General features: G+C 39.9%; 1 protein-coding gene across 1 annotated transcript in view; it reads right to left on the reverse strand.

The window, feature by feature from the left end:
* LOC307102066 (uncharacterized protein) overlaps positions 1–26,776 on the reverse strand; it is a gene marked incomplete at both ends in the record, with an annotated part of 49,673 nt that overhangs the window by 17,757 nt on the left and 5,140 nt on the right. Inside the window, 4 exons of the mRNA XM_079775520.1 lie at positions 7,096–7,247; positions 7,723–7,776; positions 8,860–9,092; positions 25,924–26,024. Coding sequence (XP_079631646.1) covers positions 7,096–7,247; positions 7,723–7,776; positions 8,860–9,092; positions 25,924–26,024 — 540 coding nt within the window. The remainder of the gene's footprint in view (positions 1–7,095; positions 7,248–7,722; positions 7,777–8,859; positions 9,093–25,923; positions 26,025–26,776) is intronic.

Here is a 26,776-nt window from a genome sequence, read left to right on the forward strand (position 1 = left end):
TCACCAGTATGGGCCCGCAGGCTTGGAACTGCTCTGTCCTACCACAGTCCAGTGAGCATACCTGCCATAAAGCTTTCTGTAGTGACACTGTCTTCAATGAAGTCTAAAACCTGGCATCCATGTGATTTCCATTTTGGTAATCTTCCTTAGGCCTAGAGTACATTTTTGTAATTTTCTTTTATTCCCCTCTCCTCAGGCTCTCGCCAACAAGTAGTTAATAATTCCTTAAATCAAACTTTCCCTAGTTTTTCGCTCCTGACTCAACACACTTATACACCTTGTAATCCTGGGATGTTCAGCCCCCATTTTGAACATTTAAAGGCTAGGTCAAGTAAATTAATTTGGAAATATTTGCTCAATTATTCATGTTATTGCAGACTTAGAAAGAACAGTTCTTTTTTCTTTTTTATTGATTTCAGAGATGAAGGGATAGGGAGAGAGAGATAGAAACATCAATGATGAGAGAGAATCATTGATCGGCTGTCTCCTGCATGCCCCCCACTGTGGATCAAGCCCGCAACCTGGGCATGTGCCCTTGACGAGAATCAAACCCGGGATCCTTCAGTCCACAGGCTGACACTATCCACTGAGCCAAACCAGGAAGGGCAGCAATAACAGTTCTTGATATTATAATTCATAATATGTACATGCTTTATTATAGTGAATATCAGAAGTTTTAAAAGTGTACAATATGTAACTGGATATATACTTTTAAATTAATATATAGATTTAAAAATAAATTTGTAATACCAAGGGTGAAACATCAGATAAACTATAGACTTTGAAATAAAAGTTTATAATGATTTTAGAGAGAGGAATAGAGATAGAAACATCGATGAGAGAGGACATTGGTAGGCTGCCTCCTGCACACCTCCTAATAGGGATTGAGCCTGCAACCCGGGCATATTCCCTGATTAGGAATTGAACCACTGACTTCTCGGTGCATGGGATGATGCTCAATTACTGATCACAGCAGCCAGGCCAAACTATGGACTTTAAGAGCTATGAAGAGTCAAAGTAGAATCATTCTCAGTAACAAATGTAGCACGGTGGTGAGTGATGTTGATAAAAGGGGGGCTCTGCTTGGGTGGGTACAAAGGAATAAGGGAAATCTCAATACCTTCCTCTTAATTTTGTTGTGAACCTAAAGCTGGTCTCAAAATAATATCTTAATAAATAGTTCTACAAAAATAATTGCAGTGCTTTTAAAGAAACTAGAAATGTATTATTTTTAGATGGTGGGAGTACCATTATACTAGATTTAGGTAAGCTAATGTGGCTGGTGCTTACAAACATAGCTATGATTTTCTAAACAGGATTCAGAAGAGAGCTTGTGTTTGCCAAGGTTTTCGTTAAACTTTGGAAATGCACAATTCTTATGAAATCCTGAAGTTATTGCGGATCTGAAATACAGAAATAATATATCATTAGTCTGATCATATATAACTTCATATTTTAATGAATACACTCTTTGCAGTAATATTTACATATCTAATTCTGAACACCTCTTATAATTTTTCAACAGAAACATTAGGTTTAAGGGAAACACTCAATTTAATAGACTCTGAATTTAATGGACAAAATTTCAGGTTTGTATATCATATGTGAAATTAACACCTTGCTAATTTTAAAATGTTTTAATAAAAGGTTTACTTATAATTAAATTAACAGGTTAATTTTTTGTTCTTAATTCATTATTTTTTTAAAATTTTAGTAACTAGGCCATATGTTGGAAAAAACAATGTAGTAATTTTACTGACATAAATAAATATTACATCTCTACGAGTCTACATATCTAAATCCAAGGGTCAAAGCTCCTAAACAATGCACTGCTAATGGTTAGCCCATGATCACACCACATCACCTGTGGTAACTGGTGCTGTTGCCCTGTGGCCTGACTCTCTGCAGCAGTTGTAAAGCCTGAGGGCTGAAGCCACACACCAGCCAAGCACATTTGTTTACCGGTCATGACTGGTGAATGCATGCATTTACTAGACCTTTTCAGTATAAATTTTAAATTACAGTAGTACATACAGAAAGCTTTTCTGTGAAATGAAACTTTTCATATGTACTTCACTTTAATTACACAAATGTGTCATCGTAAGTACAAGCAGGTAAACTAATTTGTCAATTTTTGGACATATATATTTGTAAAACCTACTTTCTAACATAATGGCTTTTGTCTCTAGTGGATATCTCCTTGCCTGAATTAGTATGCTATACCAAAGTTTTACTGGATTTATGTAATCATTCACGCATTGATTTTCATTTCTAAGATTAACCTTTTGCACTCGGATGTCGAGTGTGACTCGACACGGTTATCATTAGAATAAAGGAATCGAGAAAAAAGCAAGCGAGTGCAAAGGGTTAATTTCTGACTTAAAGCATGAAGACATAAAATATATAAGTTCTCAAGAAACTTACAGTTTGGAAGAGAAATTTAAGCCATTTTGCCACACCGACCAATTATTGTTTCTGTGGTAGGGTTGAATCCATGGAAACTTAACAAAATTGCTCAGAAAATTCTATGAGAGAAAAATTTTTATGATAAATTAGGTAATTTATTTCATACAAACAACTACGTTGGTCCCTGGCTGGAGGAGGAGGAGGAAAATGAGGAGGCTGGGTGACTGCTTAGTTAAATGCACAGCCCACAACACCTGATGCAATTAGTGAATAAGCAAACCACCCATGTCTCACATTGCAGAAATTGTTGTGACCCCACCCAGCTGGCCCAGGATATCCAATATCCAGAAGATCCCACAATGTTCCAAGGAAATATAGGGTCTTTGAATCAACTTGAAACGCCTCAAGATTCATGTGAATTGAGGCAACAGCTGCAACAGAAGCAGCAGCATCCTAACAAACTTGCCAAAGGAACAGAAAAGTATATAAACAAATTGGAAGACAAAAAACATATAATATTTATTGATGCAGAAAAAGCATCTGATAAAATCCAACACCCAACTTTGATAAAAACTTTTTAAGGCCATAGATGACAAACCTACAGCCAACATCATACTAAATGGGCAAAAACTAAAACCATTTCCCATAAGAACAGGAACAAGACAAGGATAACCAATTTACCACTCTTATTCAGCATTGTCCTGGAAGTCCTAGCTATAGTGATCATATAAGAATAAATAAAAGGCATCCAAATTGGAAAAAAATAAGTAAAGCTGTCATTATTTGCAGATGATATGATACTGTACATAGAAACCCTTAAGATTCCACTAAAAGACTACTAGATTTAATAAATGAATTTGGCGGCATAGCAGAATACAAAACTAACACCCAGAAATCTATGTCATTTTTATACACCTAAATGAACTCACAGAAAGAGAAACTTTTTTTAAAAATCCCATTTAGGATTGGAACAAAAAAATTAAGATATGTAGGAATAAACTTAACTAAGGAGGTAAAAGAACTATACTCAGAAAACTACAGGATATTAAAAAAGAAGATAAAGGACCCTAACCAGTTTGGCTCAGTGGATAGAGCACTGGCCTACAGAAGGAAGGGTCTCAGGTTCAATTCCGGTCAAGGGCATGTACCTTGGTTGCGGGCACATCCCCATTAGGGGTTGTGCAGGAGGCAGCTGATCGATGTTTCTCTCTTTTCGAAGTTTCTCTCTCATCAATGTTTCTAACTCTCTATCCATCTCCCTTCCTCTCTGTTAAAAAATTAATAAAATATCTTTTAAAAAAAGAGATAGAGGAAGATATAACAAGTGGAAGAATATACTGTATTCATGGATTGGTAGAATCAACATCATTAAAATGTCCATACTACACAAAGTAATCTATAGATTCAATGCAATCCCTATTAAAACAGTACCTTTCGCAGATCTAGAACAAATGCTCCAAAATTTATATGGAAACAAAAAAAAGATCCCAAATAGCCACAGCAATCTTGAGAGAGAAGAACAAAGTTGGAGGGATCACAATACTAGATATTAAATTATACTACAAAGCCACTGTAATCAAAACAGCTTAGTACTGGCACAAGAATAGAAATATAGATCAATGGAACATAATGGAGAACCCAGAAACTGACCCAAACCATTATCCTCAATTAATATTTGACAAAGGAGGCAAGAGCACACAATGGAGTAAAGAGCATACAAATGAGTAAAAACAACCTCTTCAATAAATGATGTGGAGAAAATTGGACAGGTACATGCAAAAACAAAATGCAACTAGACCACCAGCTTACAGCATACACCAGAATAAACTCAAAATAAATAAAAGACTTAAGTGTATGTCGTTAAACCATAAAATCTTAGAAGAATCCATAGGCAGCAAAATCCTGGACATCTCTCATAGCAATATGTTTGTGGATACATCTCCAGGGCAATAGAAACTAATGATAAATAAACAAATGGGACTGACTTCATCAAAATAAAAAGCTTCTGCACAACAAAAGAAACCATCAACAAAATGAAAAGGGATCCCACTGCATGGGTGAACATATTTGCCACTGATACATCTGATAAAGGGTTAATATACAAATTATATAAGGAACTTATACAACTTAACAAAGGGAAGACAAACAATCCAATTTAAAAATGGACAAAGGACCTAAATAGACACTTCTTCAAAGTTGACATATGGAAGGCCAAGAGACAAATAAAAAACTGTTCAAAGTTACCAATCATCAGAAAGATGCAAATTTAAATGACAATGAGGTATCACCTCACACCTGTCAGAATGACTACCATCAACAAACCAACAAATGACAAGTTGCTGGCCAGGATATGGAGAAAAGGGAACCATAGTACTGCTGGTGGGAATGCAGATTGGTGCAACCACTATGGAAAATAGTATGGAGTTTCCTCAAAAAGTTAAAAATTGCTCTGGCATTTGGCCCAGTGATCTCACTTCTAGGAATATATCCCAAGAAACCCGAAACACCTATCAGAAAGAATGTATGCACCCCTATGTCATAGCAGTGCAACTTACAATAGCTAAGATGTGGAAACAGCTCAAGTGCCCATCAATAGATGAGTGGATTTAAAAGGCATGTTATATTCACAACATGGAATACTATGCAAGAGTATAAAAGAAGGATTTCTTACTCTTTGAGACAGCATGGAATACCTGGAAAGTATTATGTTAAGCAAAATAAGCCAGTGAGAAAGATAAGTATCATATGATCTCACTCATATGTGGAATCAAATGAACAAAATTAAATAATGAACAAAACAGACCCAAAATATAAAAGGATAGAATAGACTGATGAATCTCAGAGGGAAGGCTGGGGTAGGTGGGTGGGGAGGGAGAGATTAACTGAGAAACTTATATGCATATATGCATAACACATGGGCACAGACAATAGTCTGGTGAAGGCCTGGAAGTGGGGGTAGGTGGTGGGAGTCAATGGGGGAGAAGATAGGAGGACATCTGTAACACTTTCAACAATGAAGATAAATTAAAAAGTGTAAAGAGTTTGGATCTCTGCCCACCACCCCCAGTGAACAGTGTCAAAGGAAAATACAGAAGGATCACTTAGTTAATGTTGAGTTCACATCACTGACAAACTTTCTGAAGGACCAGAGGCAAGCTGATGAGAAATAGAGTTTGTTGCTAAAGTGGGAGCCAGTTCTGGAGAATTTGGTAGTTTTCCTGAGGAAAGCTCAAAAGAAAAGAATCATATCCTGGGAAAGCCAAAGTCAACCTCAGGAGCAGGTGCAGGATGAGGAAATTAGGGAGGATGACCTTTGCCTTCCTCATGAGAGTCTTCTGTTAGGTAATTTGAAGCTGATATTATGGATATAAATGACCTATTTAAAGATTTGTGAATGATAATTCATGAGCAAAGAGATGTGATAGATAGCATAGAAGGCAAAGTTGAAAGTGCAAGAGTGCATGTCCAACAAGCCAACCAGCAACTGTCAAGGGCAGCAGAATATCAGAAAAAAGGATTCCTGCATGTTGCTGTACAATGCACAAGCCATTAAAGAAGTATAGAAACCTACAAGTGGCTAGCAATGAAGAATGGAACAAAACTCTGAACCTTTATATTTTAAGTGACTATGTTATAATTATTTTGCTTCTGGTTTTAATTTGTATGTTGAGATTTTGGATGCAGTTTCCGGTAATAATAAACAATGAATATAATTTTTGAGCAACTTTAAAAAAGATTTGTCAGTTACAATTGATATCCAATATTGTTTTGGTTTCAGGTGTACAGCATGTTGATTGGGCACATGTATCCCTTTTGAGGTGAACACCCCAATGGGTCTGCTACCCATCTGACACCATGCATGGTTATTAGAATACTAGAGGCCCGGTGCACAAAATTCGTGCACAGAGGGGGTTCCTCAGCCCGGCCTGCACCCTCTCAAATCTGGGACTCCTCAGGGGATGTCCTACTACTGGTTTAGGCCCGAAACTGGCAGTCAGACATCCCTCTCACAATCTGGGACGACTGGCTCCTACCCACTCACCAGCCTGCCTGCCTGATTGCCCCGACCTTACCCCCCTACCGGTCTGATCACCCCTACCTTGCCCCCCTGCCAGCATAATCGCCCCAACCTTGTCCCCCTGCCAGCCAGATTGCCCCTAACATCTCTGCCTGCTTGCCTGATTGCCCTCCCCTGCAGGCCTGGTCACCCCGAATTGCCCTCCCCTGCAGGCCTGGTCCCCCCCAACTGTCCTCCCCTATAGGCCTGGTTACCAACTGCCCTCCTCTGCTAGCCTGGTCACCCCTAAATGCCCTCCCCTCCAGGCCTGATTGCCCCCAACTGCCCTCCCTTGAAGGCCTGGTCCCTCCCAACTGCACTCCCCTGCTGGCCTGATCGCCCACAACTGCCCTCTCTTGCTGGCTATCTTGTGGTGGCCATCTTGTCTCCACATGGGGGCAGCCATCTTTGACCACATTGGGGCAGCCATCTTGTGTGTTGGAGTGATGGTCAATTTTCATATTACTTTTTTATTAGGATGGGTCATTTAAGTTTTTAATTAATGTGCACAATCATGATACCTTCAGTTTCCTTGATGTATAGTAAAATCAGTAGCAAAGTTTACTTTAGAAAAAAGGCATTTATAGAAGCATGGTTGTCTATAAAATAAAATGGAAACATTTAAATCTTACCATTTCTTCTTCATTATCTATGTAAAGCAGGTTAGAGTTCATAGAAGCACAGGCCTTTAAACTTTCATTCCATGCTTTTTTTTCAGTACTAAAGTAATAGCAATTGTTGGAATATGTAAACCACTCCTTTGGACAATGTCCACAATGATATGCTGAAGAAAGATTATAAAATTTTATCAAAAACAATTTAAATTTTTAAAAATGAAAGTTAATTTACATATTTGCATAGGTATAGACACATTTGTGCAATATATATATAAAAGAAAACACACTCACAGAGAAGGGTTAGTCTCTTGTTTCCTGGTTTATGTCCCATATTAAGCAAACACACAAACAAAAGTATCCACTCTCTACATGTCCTGAATGTCAATGAAGAAAACCACGTTTTTAGAATCCTAAAATTATCTTTGAGCCCATCTGCAACAATGGGTATGATGATCTTAAATGAATATTTCTTCATATTGTTGCATAAGAAAACACTTTTCTATAATCATTATTTATGAACATTTATTGCCTGGTATTACAATTTATGTCCCCCTTCCAAAAAAGCTATTTTTTTCGACTACCCTATGTTAGAGATAAAGTATAAACTATACTAATATCAGAACTGAGAAAATAATTATGTACCTTCCTGGATCCTGGTTTTCAAGGAAGAATTATTCTGCTCCAGTATTACATTAGCTGGGGGGAAAAAAGTAATTCTTATAAAAATTAATCTAACTACATCCTAATCTTAATCTAACTACATCCTAATACTTTTATTTCTTACATTTAATTTGTTGTATCATCTAGGATTAGAATTATCTGGAATAAAGTTTAATTACCAATGAAAATTAATGTAGTAATGATAATTTTGAGGAAAAATATTTTGAAAGTCTAGAGAACTACATCTCTCACAGTATTTGGATTAAACAATCTCAAAAATTAATTTGTATTTCTCAATAAGGTGTCCTAAAGCATGCCTTACATTACAAAACCAGTGTATAACATATATAGATAGATAGATAGATATAGATATAGATGATATAGATATAGATATAGATATAGATATAGATATAGATATAGATATACATACGGATATATGTGGTCATATATATGTTCATATATTTATAAACTACTCTCTAAAATCGTTCTGATATTTATACCTTGGACAAATTCAGGATTACCATTCTCACTTAGTCTAAATGCATACTTTAAGATCAGAGTTCTATTCTATAACACCATGAAGTGTTCAGAGGCACTGATGGACATAAAAGTGAAACGTTCTGTATAACCTTACAAAAATGTATTTACAGGGAATCATAGGTATTGTCACCACAGCGGACATCAGGACAAGGCAGATGACCCCTAGGGTCCCAGCAATGAGCTTCTCTGGAGACAGTGGTGAAACTGCCGGAAGAGAAAAGGAAACACTGAGAAAGGAGAGAGCGACAATTGTTTAGACAGTTTACGTACAGAGAATCAAATACATAAACTTGGACACCAAGCCCATACCTACCACTGTAATCTTCCTCTCAGACTATACCATGGCATGTTTAGGAAATATAATGCTCCATGAGTTACTGGTCTAAGACTACACCTTACAACAATACCTGAATAGAATTAGCCCTCAGCTTTCATCTTAGAATACTGTATTCCAACTTTAAGCGCTGATTCTCACAAATGAAAAAAATATGTGAGCTAATGCCCTACTTTCCCCCACATCTCTGCACCCCAGCTGCACCTACTAGGACAGTTATACTGTGTGTCTATGGAATGTGTTACCTTTGGAGTGGTCCTCCTTGTCCCTCCCTTGAAGATCCCGGGAAGCATTTTCAAGAGTTAATTCTGCATAGGTTATTTCCTGCTCAGTCACTGGAATGCAGCTTTGAGTGCCCTTAGGTTTCCTTTGCTGTCTCTTGGCGGACTTGGACAAATTCAGTTCTGCATAGGTTACTCTTTGGTTGTTCATCTCTGCAGGTGGGTGGCGTTTGAGTCTGTGCTCTAAGTTAAGTGTACTTACAAATAAATGACATATGCAATAATGCGATCTCTAGTACAGTAAAACTGGGTGGGGTAAAGGGTAGTAGGGCTCATTTCCAAGTTGAAAAAACTAGTGTTCTGGTTTTAAATTTGTTAGATCTTTAAAAAGGTGCTTCATAGTAGATGTAAATTTTACGATATTCTACATTTGACAATATATTATTTGTTTGAGCCACAAAAAGCAATAAATCAATGAGGAATAAAGAATAGCATAAATAATGACATTGTCATTAATTTAAAGACAGATTCCATGAAAATATTTTAACATTATTAGAATGCTTGTATTAAAATTAAAATGTTATATTAGAAAAAAAAGTCTCCAATATTTATGATAAATTTGAAATCAAATAATGATTAAAGACTGAATGCTCCAAAGATGGGGCATCAGTTGTGTTGGCATATATAGTAACTATAAAGTAAATTAATTTTATTTAATAGCATACATTTATTTATAATGCTGTAACATAATTCATTAAACAAGAGTTTCTTTGTCAGTGTGGTGCCATTTCTTGCAATGTTTGTTCAATTTTTAAAAATATCTTTTGATTTTTTATAATTAAGCTTAAATTTGCATTTTATGGGAGCTACTTTATCCTGATTTTTATTAAAAGCTAACTATTTTTATTTAATCTAAATGACTGCATATTTAGATTACCACTATAATTCAGATAATTTATTTTAAGAATCTCTTTTTAAAGGCTGGGCTAAATATGAAATGTACCTATATTGATTATAAAATAAAAATAACTCTTCCTTGTCATGATTCTTGCTGGATTCTACTTTAAATTGTTTGCTTAACACATCAATTGTGCATGTGTGTATGCACTTAAGTCATTCTCTACAGGCAAGAATTTGAATAATTTGATATCCTCCAACATATTTTATATTTTATTCTTCTCATTTCTTAGCCCCAAATTATTTAAATAAAGATACCAATGTTTTCTTTTATTTGGTTGTATCTTAATTGTACCTCGCTTGCATCACATCTAGCATTTGTAATCTCCCACTACATGAGAAGGGCTAATAGACAGGAGAATAGAGACACATACCTTCTGTATCCTTTAGTGGAAGACCAGGTTTCTCTAGTAAACAATGACTGTGGTCTTCACAGACTGCCCCGTAAAAGTTCACAGTGAATCATGAGTGGAAAAAGTAGATTTCTCATAAATATGTCACTTAAAGTTTGAACAGGAAATTCTTACACTTGGGCTATTTTGAAGATGGTTTACGTCATCAAACACCTCCAGAATATAGGATACTTTGGGCTGGTAAGTGTGTGCTGTAGTTTATCCCCATTGACAGTGCCTCTGAGAAGTTGTTTTCTCATTCGAAAAGATATCAGAGGACAAAAGACTTCAGCACCCATGCTGTTAACTTACTTACATCTTAATCACAAACTCTGAACACTTAGGCCTTGTTAGGAGTATCTCAGATGTTTAAATTCTATTCTTAGACAGGTTACTAAATCCTGGCATTACATACTTCTTTTCCCTATACTCTCATTATGGAATTTCTATCATAATGGGGAAATTTCTAAAATCATAATCCCATTAACTATAGTTATTTAATGATATTTGTCTCCAATGATCTGAAGAATTACTACATTTTCACCTTTATGATAACTGTCACAACTATCATTAATTCTCACACTTACCTTCTCAATTTCTGTCCTAGTTCTTAAAAAATCCCTCATTCATTTTATTATTCTTAAATGTCAGTTAGACTTTCCTTGGCAAAAATAATATCTCTGTGAAGGATATAACATTAGATAATGTTGAACTATAGCACCATGACAGAGATTAAATTATTATATAACTAATAATTGTATTTTTGCTGGTTCATTTTCTAATCATAACCATCTCTATTTTAATTAGAATGAATTGTGGTAAATGACAAAGCCCAAGTCTAACTATGTAGGGGGAAAACAAAGCAATTTTAAAAAATGTCCCTTATTTTAAAAACTAGAGGCCTGGTGCATGAAATTCGTGCACTGGGGGGAGTGTCCCTCAGCCCACCCTTCCCCCTCTCACAGTCCGGGAGCCCTCAGAGGATGTCCTACTGATGGCTTAGGCCCACTCCATGGGCCTAAGCCATCAGTAGGCCTCCCTCTGCAGGAGGCAACCTGGCTGATCAGGGGAAGGCGCCAGCCCCATCACCCCACTGCTGCTGCCACTGCCAGCTGCTTCAGCCGCAAGATGTTTTCATCAACGCAGACTCCAGTCCCTTCACCATGAAAAAATGACAACTTCCTTTAGGCATTTTTAAGATGTCTCTTTCATAGGATATGACATTTCTTTCTTTATTTATTTGTCCTCACCTAAGGATATTTTTCCATTGATTTTTAGAGAGCGTCGAAGAGAGGGGGAAAGACAGAGAGAAACATCAATGTGAGAGGGACACTGCGATTGGCTGCCTCCTGCATGAGCCCTGACCTGGGCCCTGGCCAGGGAGGAGCCTGCAATCTAGGTACATGCCCTTGATCAGGATCAAACCCAGATCCTGCCATCTGCAGGCCGAGGCTCTATCCACTTGAGCCAAACTGGCTAGGGAAGGATATGACATTTCTTAGCCCATCCAGCAGCAGAGTGTGGTGGAAAAACCCTAGATCACCTTCTTGGATTCTTATTAGGCAAGTTACCAAGAACACTGCGAGTAGCATACGGGGAGCTTAGTCAACAAGTGGTCAGAAAAGGTGTCTCCTCTGCAGGTGCAGAGGCAGGACTGTTGGCTAGGGCCTGCCCTCGGCTGGGAGTGAGCCCTCTCCCTCTTCATCTCCCTCTCCCTCTCCCTCTTGTCCACTCTCTCTAAAAAGCAGTGAAAAAATATCCTCTGGTGAGTATTAAAAAACAAAACAAAACAAAACACAGAATAACAGGCCTCCTCCTTGAAGATGCTGAATATGTAGGCCTGAAAGAGAGAATTCTTGGCTCTGAAACGATCCCTACATGAGTTTTATTAACAACTAGGGGCCAGGTGCACGAAATTCATGCACTGGGGGTGGGGAGTCCCTCAGCCCAACCTGCCCCCTCTCACATACTGGGAGCCCTCAGGGGATGTCCTACTGATGATTTAGGCCTGAACCCCACGGGAAGCGGGCCTAAGCCGCAGTCTGACCTCCCTTTGTGGGAGGCAACCAGGCTGGTCAGGGGAAGGCACCAGCCCCATCACCCTGCTGCTGCAGTCACTGCCAGTCACCACAGCCACCAAGGTGTTTTCATCAACACGATTCCAGTCCCTTCACCAAGAAAAACTGACAACTTTCTTTAGGCATTTTCAAGATGTGTGTTTCATAGGATATGCATTTCTTTCTTTTTTTTTATCCTCGTCTAAGGATATATTTCTATTGACTTTTAGAGAATGTGGAAGAGAAAGGGAAAGACAGAGAGAAACATCAAAGTGAGAGGAACACTTTGATTGGTTGCCTCCTGCATGAGCCCTGATCTGGGCCCCGGCCAGGGAGGATCCTGCAACCTAGGTGCATGCCCTTGATTAGAATCAACCCAGACCCTGCTGTCTGCAGGCTGAGGCATTATCCACTGAGTCAAACTGGCTAGGGCAGGATATGACATTTCTTAGCCCCTCCAGCAGCGGATCTTCGTTTTTTTCTCCAGAAGTGTGGTGGAAAAACCCTAGATCACCTTTTTGGATTCTTATTACCCAAGTTACTAAGAATATTACCAGTGACATACAGGAAGCTTAGCCAATGTGCAGTCAGAAAAGGTGTTTCCTCTATAGTTCACACCAATCACCGGCTGTGCCCTGCCCAGGCCTAAAGCCTCTGGTCAAAGCTTTAGGCCTGGGAAGGGGACCTTCAGCTCCCTGTGATCGCAGACACCGCCCATTGGGCGGGGGACCCCAGCTCCCTGCAATCCACCACAGGATCAGACGCCCTCACAGGAGCGGACCCCCAGTTGCCTGCGATCCATCGCAGGCTCCCTGCTGGTGTCCAAGGCCGGAAAAGCCTCTGGCCGGATGGTTTCCTGGTGGGCGTGGCTTTGTGGGTGTAGCGAAGGTACGGTCAATTTGCATATTACTCTTTTATTAGGTCGGATATTTGAAAAATTAGCCTAAGCCACACCAATGATTCAAGTTTGTGCTTTTCTGTGTTCCAGGGAAGAATCAAAGGACCTTTTGTTTTATTGTGTCAAAACAAAATTTTGCATGTGTTAAATACATAATTCTTATTCAAATATATAATAGCAGATGCAAAAGTTCTGTTTAACTCAGTGAAGGGACTGGCAGGATGATAATGCTGTTCAAAGGAGATTGCCAAAGACGAAAGCCTGAAGTGAAACTGCTAAATTAGGTACAATCTGGCTAAAGTCCTATAGGACAATAAAACCATCACTTTTTGAATTGGTTTATCTTCTAGACAGAAATTAGTTACAGCTTTAAAAGCCTAAAAATTCTTTTCACCTTCTCACTTTGCTGATCATTATGTGTAACTTTCCAGGGCTTGTAAAATGTCAAAATACATAGGACTTATTTAATTGTAAATAGTGTGTCAGAGCTATGTGTTTCATGGAAAAGGAAATGATCCTTCTGTGGGCCTCTCATGCCCCAGTGATACGGAAAGGACTTGCTGTCAACGTTTTACTCCGGGCCTGTGCTCGGCTACGGAAACTGCGGGCAGGCCCACCCTTTCCTCTCTGGGCCTGCGATCGGCCTGTGAGGCTGCGGGTGGGCTCGCCCTCTCCTCTCCTAGCCTGCGCTTGGCCGCAGAGGCTGTGGAACGGCCCCCCATCCTTGTCCTTGTCAGCTCCAGCAGGCCTGCCTGAGTCATACCATGGCAGCTCAGGCCAGCCCCTTTGTCCCTGTCCCTGTCTGCTCCGGCTCCGGGGTCCAGCCTGAGCCACTGCACAGCAGCTTGGCTGGCCCTCCTGTCTCTGTCTCCATCTCCGCTCAAGGCCTCACCTGCGTGCGCAACCTCCTCCTGTCCAGTCGACACACACACACACACACACACACACACACACACACACACACATAGATGGGAAGGGCAGAAAAAGATTTTTAAAAACAAGTTAAATGACACATAAGCATCAAAAGAAACAAAACTTTGCAGCATGATGGTTTGATATACATATATTGCAAAATGATTGCCACAATAGGTTCAACTAACATCCATCTTCTCATAAAGATGAAATAAGAAAATAAAGAGGATATAGTGTATTCACACTGTATACTCTACCCGCCTACTAATCACATAATAGCCGTCTAGGCTACCAGACAGATTGCTGTGGTATTGCAGTGCTTGTGTTCAAGCAAGCCTTATTTTACAAAACTTATGCATAAGATCATCCCATCGAATGCAGCATTAAAGTTACCCATATGATCACCAAAGGATTACAACTTTGCAGCAACACATTGATGAGTTGGAAAAAAACAACAACAAAAAACAACACAGCAACTTCCAGTAACAGTGTTCTTCCAAAACTATTTTGCAGTGATAGTTCCTGCGCCAGTGCGTGGTGACAATACCCTGCTGGGGCAGGAATCCAGGAAGTTAGACCCATGCCTATTGCTTTGGGCCCTGTGGGCCCTCATCTGGCCACAGTGCAATGGCAATGTTTCACCATTGATGAGGTGGATAGGATGAGGACCTGGAGACCTATTTCTACTCTGCCCTTGTGGTGATAACTTCTGCATCACCAAGAAAAATGTGGAGAATGGGGAAGACATAGCAACCTGTCCTAGCTGCTCTCATTATAGAAGTGACTTATAGGCCTGGCCAAGTGGCTCAGTTGGTTGGAGCATGTCCTATACACCAAAAGGTTGCAGGTTCCACAATCCCTGGTGGGGCACATTTGGAAGGTCTGATGGGTGGTCTCTCTTTCTCTCTCTCTCTCTCTCTCTCTCTCTCTCTCTCTCTCTCTCTCCCTCCCTCTCTAAAAAAATCAATAAAAACATGAGTGGCCTTTTTGCTGTTGTTGCTGTTATTGTTGCCTGCTATGTGTTCTGTTATTGTTGCCTGTTATGTGTACTGGAAGTGCTTGGTACATTATATGAAGTACTAGAGGCCCAGTGCATGAATTTGTGCACCTTGAAAGGAACTGTGGGCCACAAGGCTGCAGTGGGCACAGGGGTATGTCTCGGCCCATCCTCTGCCCCCACCTGGCCCATCCTTCTGCGGCCCCTGGTCACCTCTCTACTAGGAGCTCCACTCCCGCCGCCACTGCTCCCATGTGATGACAGCGATGAGCAATTGGGGCTGGCACCAGCAGCGGGTGTGAGCGGGGCCAGCACTGCCAGTGGGTGCGAGCTGCAGCTGCTGCCCTTATTGCCCCTCAGGAGCAGGGGGAGGTGGAGTAGCCCTCAGGGGTGATCAGGACCAGTGCCGGGTGCCGGCAGCAGGTGCAAGTGGGGACATAACTGGCAGCAGGTGCGAGAGGCAGCTGCCGCCCCAATTGCCCCTCAGGAGCACGGTGAGGTGGAGAATTCCTGAGGGGCGATCATGGCCAACAGCCGCCACTCACACCCGCTGATGGTGCCAAGCGATTGGGGCCAGTGCCTGGTGCCAGCAGTGGGTGCGAACATGGAGGGCACCAGCAGTAGGTGCGAGTGCCTGGCAGAACAGCGAACCATGGGAGCAAAGAATTTTCAGTAACCACCAGAGGCTTGTCCCAATGACAGTGACTGGAACCCCACCTTGGTCTGGTGCCCTGCTCACCTGCTCCACCATCCTTCCGTGGCCCATGCCTGCCATGTTCTGCACATGCCCCCTGGTGGTCAGTGCACATCATAGTGGCCGCTTGTTCAGTTGTTCGGTTGTTCTGTTGTTCGGTTTATTTGCATATTAGGGTTTTATATAGAGAGATTTTATATAGAGAGATTATACGGCATAGTCTGATGTGATGAGACATCACATTGCTATTTGAGACTTCTCATTACTGATGCCCCAGAAGTAATCCACACTTGCTTTGGAATCAGTGATGGCTCAGATGACCAGAGCAAGTGCTGTCTGTTAGAGATGGGCTACAGAGAGAAACAAACTGCCCCATATGCAATGTTGGTGGCTCTGTAAACATTGATAATTTTAGCTCCCTTGGTTAACGATGAATTTCAAACAAGAGCAGAGACTTTGATACAGGTCTGTGAGCACAGAAGAGCAGGAAGAAAAGTGGCCAGAGTCCAGATGTTTCAGGAGAAAAGAAGCATGAATGGCAGTGATCAACTGTCAACCTGCAATCATGGGAGCAATTTTGTTTCCAAAGCAACCAAGTCACTAAATTTGTTAACTATAAAAGAATACAGCAGAACTTGATTTAAACTTCTGTTAAGCAGGAAGTAAAACCAGAGGCTTTCAGACATGACTAGAGTTCTGTGTGATATGTGTGCCTTATTTAACACAACAGGCATTTTCTGGAGCCCCTCTGAGTACTGATCTGTCTTTTACTAGCTTTGTAATCTTTTGCAAGGATAGTGGATTCTTTAGCTCTACACTTAGGATACTGGAGCAGGTGATTTTTAAACTGTCAGTTCAGGCTTCATAATCTGCAGGAGCTGAAATGCTCATTGAAACCTATATAAACTCAAAACTATCTAAATCATGAAAGAGACTCCATTCTTCAGTAACTTTATGTTACCACACTTCTGAGTTTGAAGATTATAAAGTCAACTGTGTACAAGATTCTGCATATCCTTTACATGTTCAGGAGCATTTTCTTAGAAAGAACTAAATGCTTCTGTAACTATATATGTCTGTGTGTGTGTGAGTGTGTGTATTAATTTATTACCAGCATAATTGTATTTGCATGTTCAATAAAGTACTAGTAAGATAATTCAAACACACACACACACACACACACACACACACACACACACACACACACACTTACACACACACACACAAACAAAAAAAAAGTATTCAGTAAAATACCCTTCAACTGTCCATCCCTAACCATTGGCATGGTCTGTTCCTGACATCCAACCATTGACATTGTCATGAGTTGATGATCTAGCATCATCCTAAACGGATGATCCTCCATCTGATGTACTGACAGAAGGTCAACAGTAGCTTAATGTTATATCACACTATCTACATCATTCACCTCATTTTATGTTATCACGTGGGCATTTTATCACCTCACATCATCACCAGAAAAAGGAAGGTGACTGCAATCTTATATAATAAAGAGCTAATATGCTAATTAGACCAAACAGCAGAACGACCGTCCAGATGAAGCCAGGGCTGCAAGGGCCAAGGAAGCCCAGGCTGCGAGGGCCGAGCCCCTTGCACGAATTTTGTGCATTGGGCCTCTAGAATGGTAAGATATTTAGAGAGAGAAAGAAACAATTTTCACAAAACTTATATTACAATGTACTGTTATCATTGTTGTCTTTTATTATTAGTTATTATTGTTCATTTCTCACTGTGCCTAATTTACACACTAAACTTTATCGTAGGTATCCTATATAATAAAGAGGTAATATGCAAATTGGCCATCACTCCAACACACAAGGTGGCCACCCCCATGTGGTCAAAGATGGCCACCCCCATGTGGTCACAAGATGGCAAGGAAGGGCAATTGTGGGCGATCAGGCCATCAGGGGAGGGCAGTTGGGAGGGACCAGGCTGGCAAGGGAGGTCAGTTAAGGGTGATCAGGCCAGCAGGGGAGGGCAGTTGGGGCAACCAGGCCTGTAGGGGAGGACAGTTAGGGGCAATCGGGCTGGCAAGAAAGGGCAGTTAGCGGTGACCAGGCTGGCAAGGGAGGGAAGTTAGGGGTTACCGGGCCAGCAGGGGAAGGAAGTTAGGGGCAATTGGGTTGGCAGGGGATCAGTTAGGCATCTATCAGGCTGGCAGAGAGTGGTTAGTGGGTGATCAGGCTGGCAGGCTGAAGCAGTTAGGGGCAATCAAGCAGGCGAGCAGTTGGGAGCCAACAGTCCTGCATTGTGAGAGGGCTGGCTGACTACCACAGGGATCGGGCCTAAATGGGTAGTCGAACATCCCTTGAGGGGTCCCAGATTGGAGAGGGTGCAGGCTGGGCTGAGGGACAACATCCTCCCCCCACCCCTCCCCGTGCATGAATTTCATGCACTGGGCCTCTTGTATACATATAAGAAAAAATATAGTATATTTTGTGTTCAGTACTATTCGTGGTTACAGACATCCACTGAGAGTCTTGAATGTATCCCCAGCAGACACGGAAATTACTGCATCACTTACAGCAGTGTTAGCTATAGTCATGTTGTACATTACATCTCTCTTACTTATTTGCCTAATATCTGAACTTTGTGCCTTTTGAGAATCTTCCTTTAGTACCTCTCTCCTTCAACCTCCCACCTTTGGCAACCACAAATTTGACCTCTTTTTCTATGAATATTTTGTTGTTGTTTTTATATAATACTTATGAGATCAGACAGTATTTGATAACTATGGCTTTATAGTAAGCTTGAAATCAGGAAGTGTGATATCTTCTGCTTTGTTCTTTTTTCTCAGATTTCTTTTACTACTCAAGGTCTTTTGTGGTTGTATATAAGTAGGAGTGTTTATTTTTCTACCATTGGAATCTTGATAGAGACTGCTTTGAATCTATAGATGGTTTTTGGTAGTATTGACAATTTAGCAATATTAATTCTTCCAATACATAAATATGGAATATCTTTCCATTTATTTGTGTCTTCAATTCCTTTTAATATCTTGTAGCTTTCTGCATAGAGTACTTTCACCTCCTTAGTTAAACATATTCCTAAGTATATATACATTTTTTATTTATTACTAGAGGCCCAGTGCATGAAATTCATGCACAAGGGGTGTGTCCCTCAGCCCAGCCTGCACCCTCTCCAATCTGGGATCCCTCTCATAATCCAGGACTGCTGGCTCCCAACTGCTCACCTGCCTGCCTTCCTGATTGCCCCTAACCACTTCTGCCTGCCAGCCTGATCACCCCCTAACCGCTCCCCTGACAGCCTGATTGATGCCTAACTGCTCCCCTGCCAGCCTGATTGCCCCTAACTGCCCTCCCCTGCAGGCCTGGTCCCTCCCAACTGCCCTCCCCTGCTGGCCATCTTGTGGTGGCCATCTTGTGTCCACATGGGGTCAGCCATCTTTGACCACATGGGGGCAGCCATCTTGTGTGTTGGAGTGATGGTCAATTTGCATATTACTTTTTTATTAGATAGTATTGACAGTATTACAGTTGTCGCTCATTTTCTCTCTGATTTTCCCCCTTTCACCCAGCCTCCTCCCCATCCCAGGCCTTCCTTACACTATTGTCTGTGTCCATGGGCAATGCATATATACATATATGTTTTTTGGTTAATCTCTTCTGGTCCCCTTTTCTCCTCCCCTCTGGGACCTGTCATTCTATTCTATGCATCCATGCCTTGGGACCTATTTTTTTTGCCAGTTTATTTTGTTCATTAGATTCCTCCACACATAAGTGAGATCATGTGACATTTGTCTTTCTCTAACTAGCTTATTTCACCTAGCATAATAATCCCCAGGTCCATCTATGCTGTCGCAAACAGTGAGTGCTCCTTCTTTTTTACAGCCACATAGTATTCCATTGTGTAAATTTCCCACTGTTTTTTTATCCATTCATATATTCTATTGTTCTTGATGGTATTGTAAATGGCAGCAATTCTTTATTTCTTTGTCAGAAGTTTTGTTGTTACTATATAGAGATGCTACTGATTTTGTTGACATATATTTCTTCTATCATTTTTTGAATTTTAGCATGCTAAATATTGAACTTTGTCAAATGCTTTTTCTGCATTTATTGTGACAATCATATAGTTTTTTCTTTCATTTTATTAATATGATGTATCACATTGATTGATTTGGATGTGTTAAACATCCTTGTATCCCAGATCTAAATCCCATTTGATCACGGTGAATAATTCTTTTAATGCACTGGTAAATTGAGATTGTATTTTATTGAGAATTTTTGCTTCTATATTTTTCAGGGATATTGGCCTATAGTTTTCTTTTCTAGTAATGCCTTTTTATGGTTTTGGTTTCAGAATAATGCTGGCATCATGAAATAAGTTTGGGAGTGTTCACTCCTCTTTCATTTTTTGAAAGAGTTTGAGGAGAATTGTTAATTCTTTTAAAATATATTTTTATTGATTTCAGAGAGGAAGGCAGAGGGAGAGATAGATAGAAACATCAATGATGACAGATGCCTCCTGACTGGGAATCGAACCGTGACCTCCTGGTTCATGGGTTGATGCTCAACCACTGAACCATGCTGGCCGAGCTACTATAAAAAGTTTTAAACAATTAACTACACACATAGACACCCCCCCCACACACACACACAAAATATAGTGTTATAGAATACTCATATATTTAAGTTTACATGAAAATATTTAAAAATGTATACTTACATTTCCAAGAATGTTAATATAAAATATATAGAACTGTGGTTTAACTGCAGTAACCACTCATCAAGTTTGACAAGTGGGCCATAAAATGTGGGTATTCAGATTTAAATTTTAATTGAAAATAAATAAAATTTTAAGATAGGTTTCTCTGTCACACTAGCCACACTTCAATAGAGATGAGGGACATTTACAGCTTTGCAGAAAATTTTCTAACAGGTTACCAAAAATAAAAGTCAATAACCCCAAACTTAAAAATTATTATATGGTTTTAAATTCAGTAATACATTTCTAAATAACATATGGGCCAAAGAAGTGATCACAATGAATGATCACAATTTTTACATGAATTACAAAGAATATATGACAAAAATAGTTTGTCTTGTGAATATTGATTGTCTTAAATATATATCTTATGAAAGAGAAGAAAAAGTGGTACATTTACAAAATGGAATACTACATGACCATAAAGAAGATGTAACTCTTACCTTTTACTATAGCATGATTGACCTGGAGAGTATTATGCTAATTGAAATAAGCCAGTCAGTGAAAGACATATACCATGTACTCTCACTTACATGTGAAATCTAATTAACAAAATAAACTGACAAACAAAATAGAAGCCAGGAGGCACGAATACATGGAACAGATGGACAGCTGTAAGAAGAAAGGGCACCTGGAAGGGCTGGATGAAAGAAGGTGAAGGGATTAGCCAAAGAACATACAGACACAACTCACAGACACAGGCAGCGGCGTGGTGATAGCCAGAGGGAAGGGGAGAGAGGGCGAGGCCTAGGTGGAGGTGGGCAAAGGTGGGGAAAATGGAACATCTGTACTAGTGTCAACAATAAAAAATAAAAGGGTTTTGTTTTTTTTGAAAGAAATTGAAGCATGCATCTCAAGAAACTAAAAATGGAAAAACTATAATTAAATCCAAATGAAGATAGCAAAACACACAAAAAATTTAAAATCAAGAAAAAGAAAAAACAAGAGTAGAGAGAATCAACAAGGTCAGAGTTATTCTCATTGAAAATGATAAAATTGATAAGATCTGGAAAAAACTAACAAAACCCAAATCTTGCGTATCTAGAGTAAACAGGGGAATAGCCTTATCCTATTTATAGATACTAAGTAGATAATAAAGCCACATTATGAGTACATTTTAATGTCTACATTAAATTTTAAAAAATATGAAAATGCAGTGCAACAAATGGAAACCTCAGTATATCTAGCATGTAGTATAAGAATTGAGTTCATTTTATGAACTTTCCTACAAAAGCATTCTTCAAGTTCCACTGGCATTGAGACAGAAAAATGTTAGGTAGATGGGGCAGGACCATGGGAGGAGGAAGTGAAACCAGGAACCCAGCTAGGCAGAGTTACTAAGAGACCCCAACTGGAGTGGGAAGGAAGGGTGCGAGCCAGAAGCATGAACTTTAAAATGGATGGATATTACTAAGACAGACAGCGTGCAGAGATACCCAATCACAAGGCAGTGAAGCAAGCATATATACAAAACAAACAAACAAACAAACAAACGCAGGCTCCCTTCCCTTTGCCCCAGCTTAGCGCACAATGGATACCTGACGCTCCTGTTGCTGGGGAGCACATCCCCTCCGACCACATGGGTTACGGTCATATGGGCCTCCACACATGGACTAACAGCGTTTAATTAGCTTGGATACTAAACTACTCCCGACTGTAACATGGAGAGGGAGCTCTGGAGATGGGCCTACCCCTGGAACCCTGGCTGCACCTTTTCCAGGACTGGCTTCTCCCAATAAACTTTGGTTCCATTAATCCTTTTTGTCTGCAACTCCATTCTTCGATTTTCATGAGACTCAAAATGGAACTCAAACACCCACATTTTTGGTTTCAGCATCAGTAATGAAAAATAACATTAAAAATATAACAGTACTCTTATACAAAGGTTTCCGGGAAATAAGAAAAAAAAAGGAATGCTTTTAATATAGCCTTGATATACAAACCTGTCAAGTACATAACAAATAAAAACTCATTCTCAACTCTTTGTGAACCTGGATGAAAGAAAAACAACTTAATCTAAGTGTAATATATGCACTGAATTTTGAAGGACAATACGAAATAACCACTGTGGTTTTATTTCAGAAAGGCAAGGTTGGTTTAACATTTAAAAGAAATAAAGGTAGTTTACTTCATAAACACTATACAGAGAAAACATTTATCATTTCAACTGATGCAAAAATAATAAAAATGTAACATCATAAAAATACATTAGAATAATAGCAATATTATGGAATTGCTTTTATATGAGAAAGGTCTGATGAAAAAACTTTAAAACAAATCTCATACTTAAGGATGAAATATTTAAATATGTTCCCCCAAAATAGAGGATACATACAGCACTTTTACTATCCTTACTATTCAACATTGGAAATAAAACTATAGCCTATGAAAATAAGTCAAGAAAAGAAAATAATTTCACCAGGGAAAAAGAAATAAAATAACTGTTCATATATACTACTAGAGGCCCGGTGCACGAAATTTGTGCAAGGGGGGTATGGGGGATGTCCCTCAGGCCAGCCTGCACCCTCTCCAATCTGGGACCCCTCGGGGGATGTCCAACTGCCCGTTTAGGCCCGATCCTGGTAGGATTGAGCCTAAACAGGCAGTCGGACATCCCTCTCACAATCCAGGACTGCTGGCTCCCAAGTGCTCGCCTCCCTGCCTTCCTGATTGCCCCTAACTGCTTCTGTCTGCCAGCTTGATCACCCCCTAACCATTCCCCTGCCAGCCTGATTGATGCCTAACTGCTCCCCTGCCAGTGTGTTTGTCCCTAACTGTGCTCCCCTTTAGGCCTGGTCCCCCACAACTGCCCTTCCCTGCAGGCCTGGTCACCCCCAACTTCCCTCCTCTGCAGGCCTGGTCACCCCTAACTGCCCTTCCCTGCAGGCTTGATTGCCCCCAACTGCCCTCCCTTGCAGGCCTGGTCCCTCCCAACTTTCCTCCCCTGCTGGCCCATCTTGTGGTGGCCATCTTGTGTCCACCTGGGGGCAGGATCTTTGACCACATGGGGGCAGCCATCTTGTGTGTTGGAGTGATGGTCAATCTGCATATTAGTCTTTTATTAGATAGGATAGAGGCCTGGTGCATGGGTGGGGGCCAGCTGTTTTGCCCTGAAGGGTATCCCGGATCAGGGTGGGGGTTCCCTTGGGGTGTGGGGCGGCCTGGGTGAAGGGCCTGTGGTGGTTTGTAGGCCGGCCATGCCCCCTGGCGACCCAAGCAGAGGCCCTGGTATCTGCTCACTCCATGGCCGGCAGCCATTTCTTTTGGGGTTTGTGTATCTTCTATAATTGAATCTTTGTAGCCTGGAGTGGAGGTCTAGGCCAGCCAGGGCTGCAGAAGCTTTGCTTGCATCATTGCTGGGGGCAACCCTTGCCTCCTGCTCTTTCCAGCTCCATGGCTGCCACCATTTCTGTTTGGATTTGTTTACCTTCTATAATTGAAACTTTGTAGCCTTTTTTTATTTTTTTTATTTTTTTTATATATTTTTTTTATTTATTTATTTTTATTGAGGTATTATATGTGTACATATCTTACCATTACCCCCCCACCCCACACCCATACATGCCCTCACCCCCCAGAGTTTTGTGTCCATTGTTTATGCTTATATGCATGCATACAAGTCCTTCGTTTGATTTCTTATCTCCCCCACCTCTCCCTAACTTTCCCCCTGTAATTTGAAAGTCTGTTTGTTGCTTTACTGTCTCTGTATCTATCTTTTTGTTCATCAGTTTATAATGTTCTTTATTATCCATAAATGAGTGAGATCATGTGGTATTTTTCTTTCATTGACTGGCTTATTTCACTTAGTATAATATTCTCCAATTCCATCCAGGTTGCTGCAAATGATGAGAATTCCTTCTTTTTTATGGCAGCATAGTATTCCATTGTGTAGATGTACCACAGTTTTCTGATCCAGTCATCTGCTGACGGGCACCTAGGTGAAACTTTGTAGCCTTGAGTGGAGGCTTAGGCTGGCAACTGCAGGCAGAAAGCTTGGCTTCCTTTGTTACCAGGGAAACCCAAGCCTCCCTCCTGCTCTCTGTGGCTGTAGCCATCTTGGTTGGGTTTATTTGCATATTTGCTCCTGATTGGCTGGTGGGCGTGGATTGTGGGCATGGCTTGTGGGTGTGGCAGAGTTAGGGTCAATTTGTATATTACTCTTTTATTAGGTAGGATACAGAAGAACATATATTTGAAATGATAGGATTAATACAAAAATCAATAGCAAATCTCAACTGCATTTATGTTTAAAGCAGCAAAAATTACTAAAGAAATTTTTAAATAAGTATACCATTTATAAAATCATAACTATAGAAGAATCATATTTCTTTGACTTCAATATAGAAAATTTTTAAACATAGTAGAAAAATTAAAGAAAGTTTAATACATGGAGGGATAAAGCATGATATTGATTGAAAGAATCAATATTGTAAAATGACATCTTTATAAATTATTTAAAGTTTAAATGCAGTCCCTAACATAACCTCAAGTTTTTTAACAGCTGCATTGAGGTTTATTTACAAAGCAAAAAAAATCATCCATGTAGAGTATATATGTCAGTGATTTTTAATATATTCAACAGAGCTTGCAACCATCACTACTAACAAAATTTAGAAAGTACCCAGCACCCAAAAGTAACAGTGCACCAGTTAGCATTGTTTGTTATTCCTACCTCCCTTCAACCTTTGGCAACCACTAACCTACTTTCTGCCTCTGTGGGTTGGCCTATTCTTGGTAACACATATAATGTGACTCACACAACATAAGATCTTTTTAGAAAATGTTGAATACCACAAATATAACATTGAGCCAAAACACGTCAGACACTAAAAGCAATGAATATCTGAACTTTGGGGTGTGTATGTTATTGTCCAAAAATTGTTATAGAAAATTATTTCATTATTAGAACAAGTGATATAATTCATTTGAAGACATATGCAACCATAATATTATTTCCATTACATGAAAATAAAGTTACTCAACAGAATCCAAACTCAGGTGTTTTAACTCTAAGGCTTGTGCTTACAGCTATATATTTTTGAAGCTTCACAACTCCATGATGTGAGGCCATATAGGTTTAGCAGAGCACAGTTACCTTTATCAGATGGTAAGTCTGCTATTCTGTAATGGAGAAAAATGCATTATTTTGTTATTATTGTGTGGGGCCAATCCATGAAACAATAAATAGCATTTTCCATGTAACTGAAATCAGAGAATATTTTGAAGGGTAATGATATTTTTCATAGAATACTATTAAGAGTTGGTTATTAGGAAAATTAGATAGTCATTCTTTAATATTTATATCAACATTTCATTAACTTTGAATATCATTCTTCATGTTTATAATTCAACTTAAAAAAATATAAATATACTCTTCAGAATTTTTCTTTTGTTTTTGAATTCTCCTTTTATATAGCATTTCAAAAACAACTTACTTTAGTTTGAAAGTTGAACCATTTTTCAACATCCAAGGATGATCACTGCTGTTACGAAAAACTCCAATCCATGATGGTGGTAATCTGGAACTCAGAAATTCCTACACCAAAATAAAGAATTTTTATTTAGCCGAAACCGGTTTGGTTCAGTGGATAGAGCGTCGGTCTGCGGACTGGAAGGTCCCGGGTTCGATTCCGGTCAAGGGCATGTACATTGGTTGCGGGCACATCCCCCGGTGGGGGGTGTGCAGGAGGCAGCTGGTCGATGTCTCTCTCTCATCGATGTTTCTAGCTCTCTATCCCTCTCCCTTCCTCTCTGTGAAAAATCAATAAAATATATTTTAAAAAAAAAGAATTTTTATTTAAATAATAACCATGAAAGATTATTTTTTTTAAAGCAAGTAGTGTATTCTCTCAAAAGATCCTTCATTTTGAGAACAAAATAAGATTGTTGGATCCTAATCTGACACTAAAGATATATGAAGACTTTTTATTAAAGATATATTAAAATCGAATTGAGGTGCTGGGGAGAAACCAAGATGGCAGCATAGGTAAACACCTAAACTGCTGCCTCACACAACAATTTCAAAACTACAACTAAAAGACAAAACGGACATCATCCAGAACTACAGGAAAGCTAGCTGAGTGGAAATTCTACAACTAGAAGAAAAGAGAAAAGCACACTGATACTCAGCTGCAGAAGGCAGAGGTATGGAGACACGCGTGTGCAGAGAGGACTGATAACTGAGTACGCTGATGGCTTTCTCAAGCAGGAGGGAGACAAAAGCTCCCGACTGCACTGAATTCCAATTCCAAGTGATACTCTGGGGACCGAGACTCACTAGGGAGAAGC

Source organism: Cnephaeus nilssonii (genome assembly GCF_951640355.1).
Source record: "Cnephaeus nilssonii genome assembly, chromosome: 6".
Taxonomy (NCBI): Eukaryota; Metazoa; Chordata; class Mammalia; order Chiroptera; family Vespertilionidae; genus Cnephaeus; species Cnephaeus nilssonii.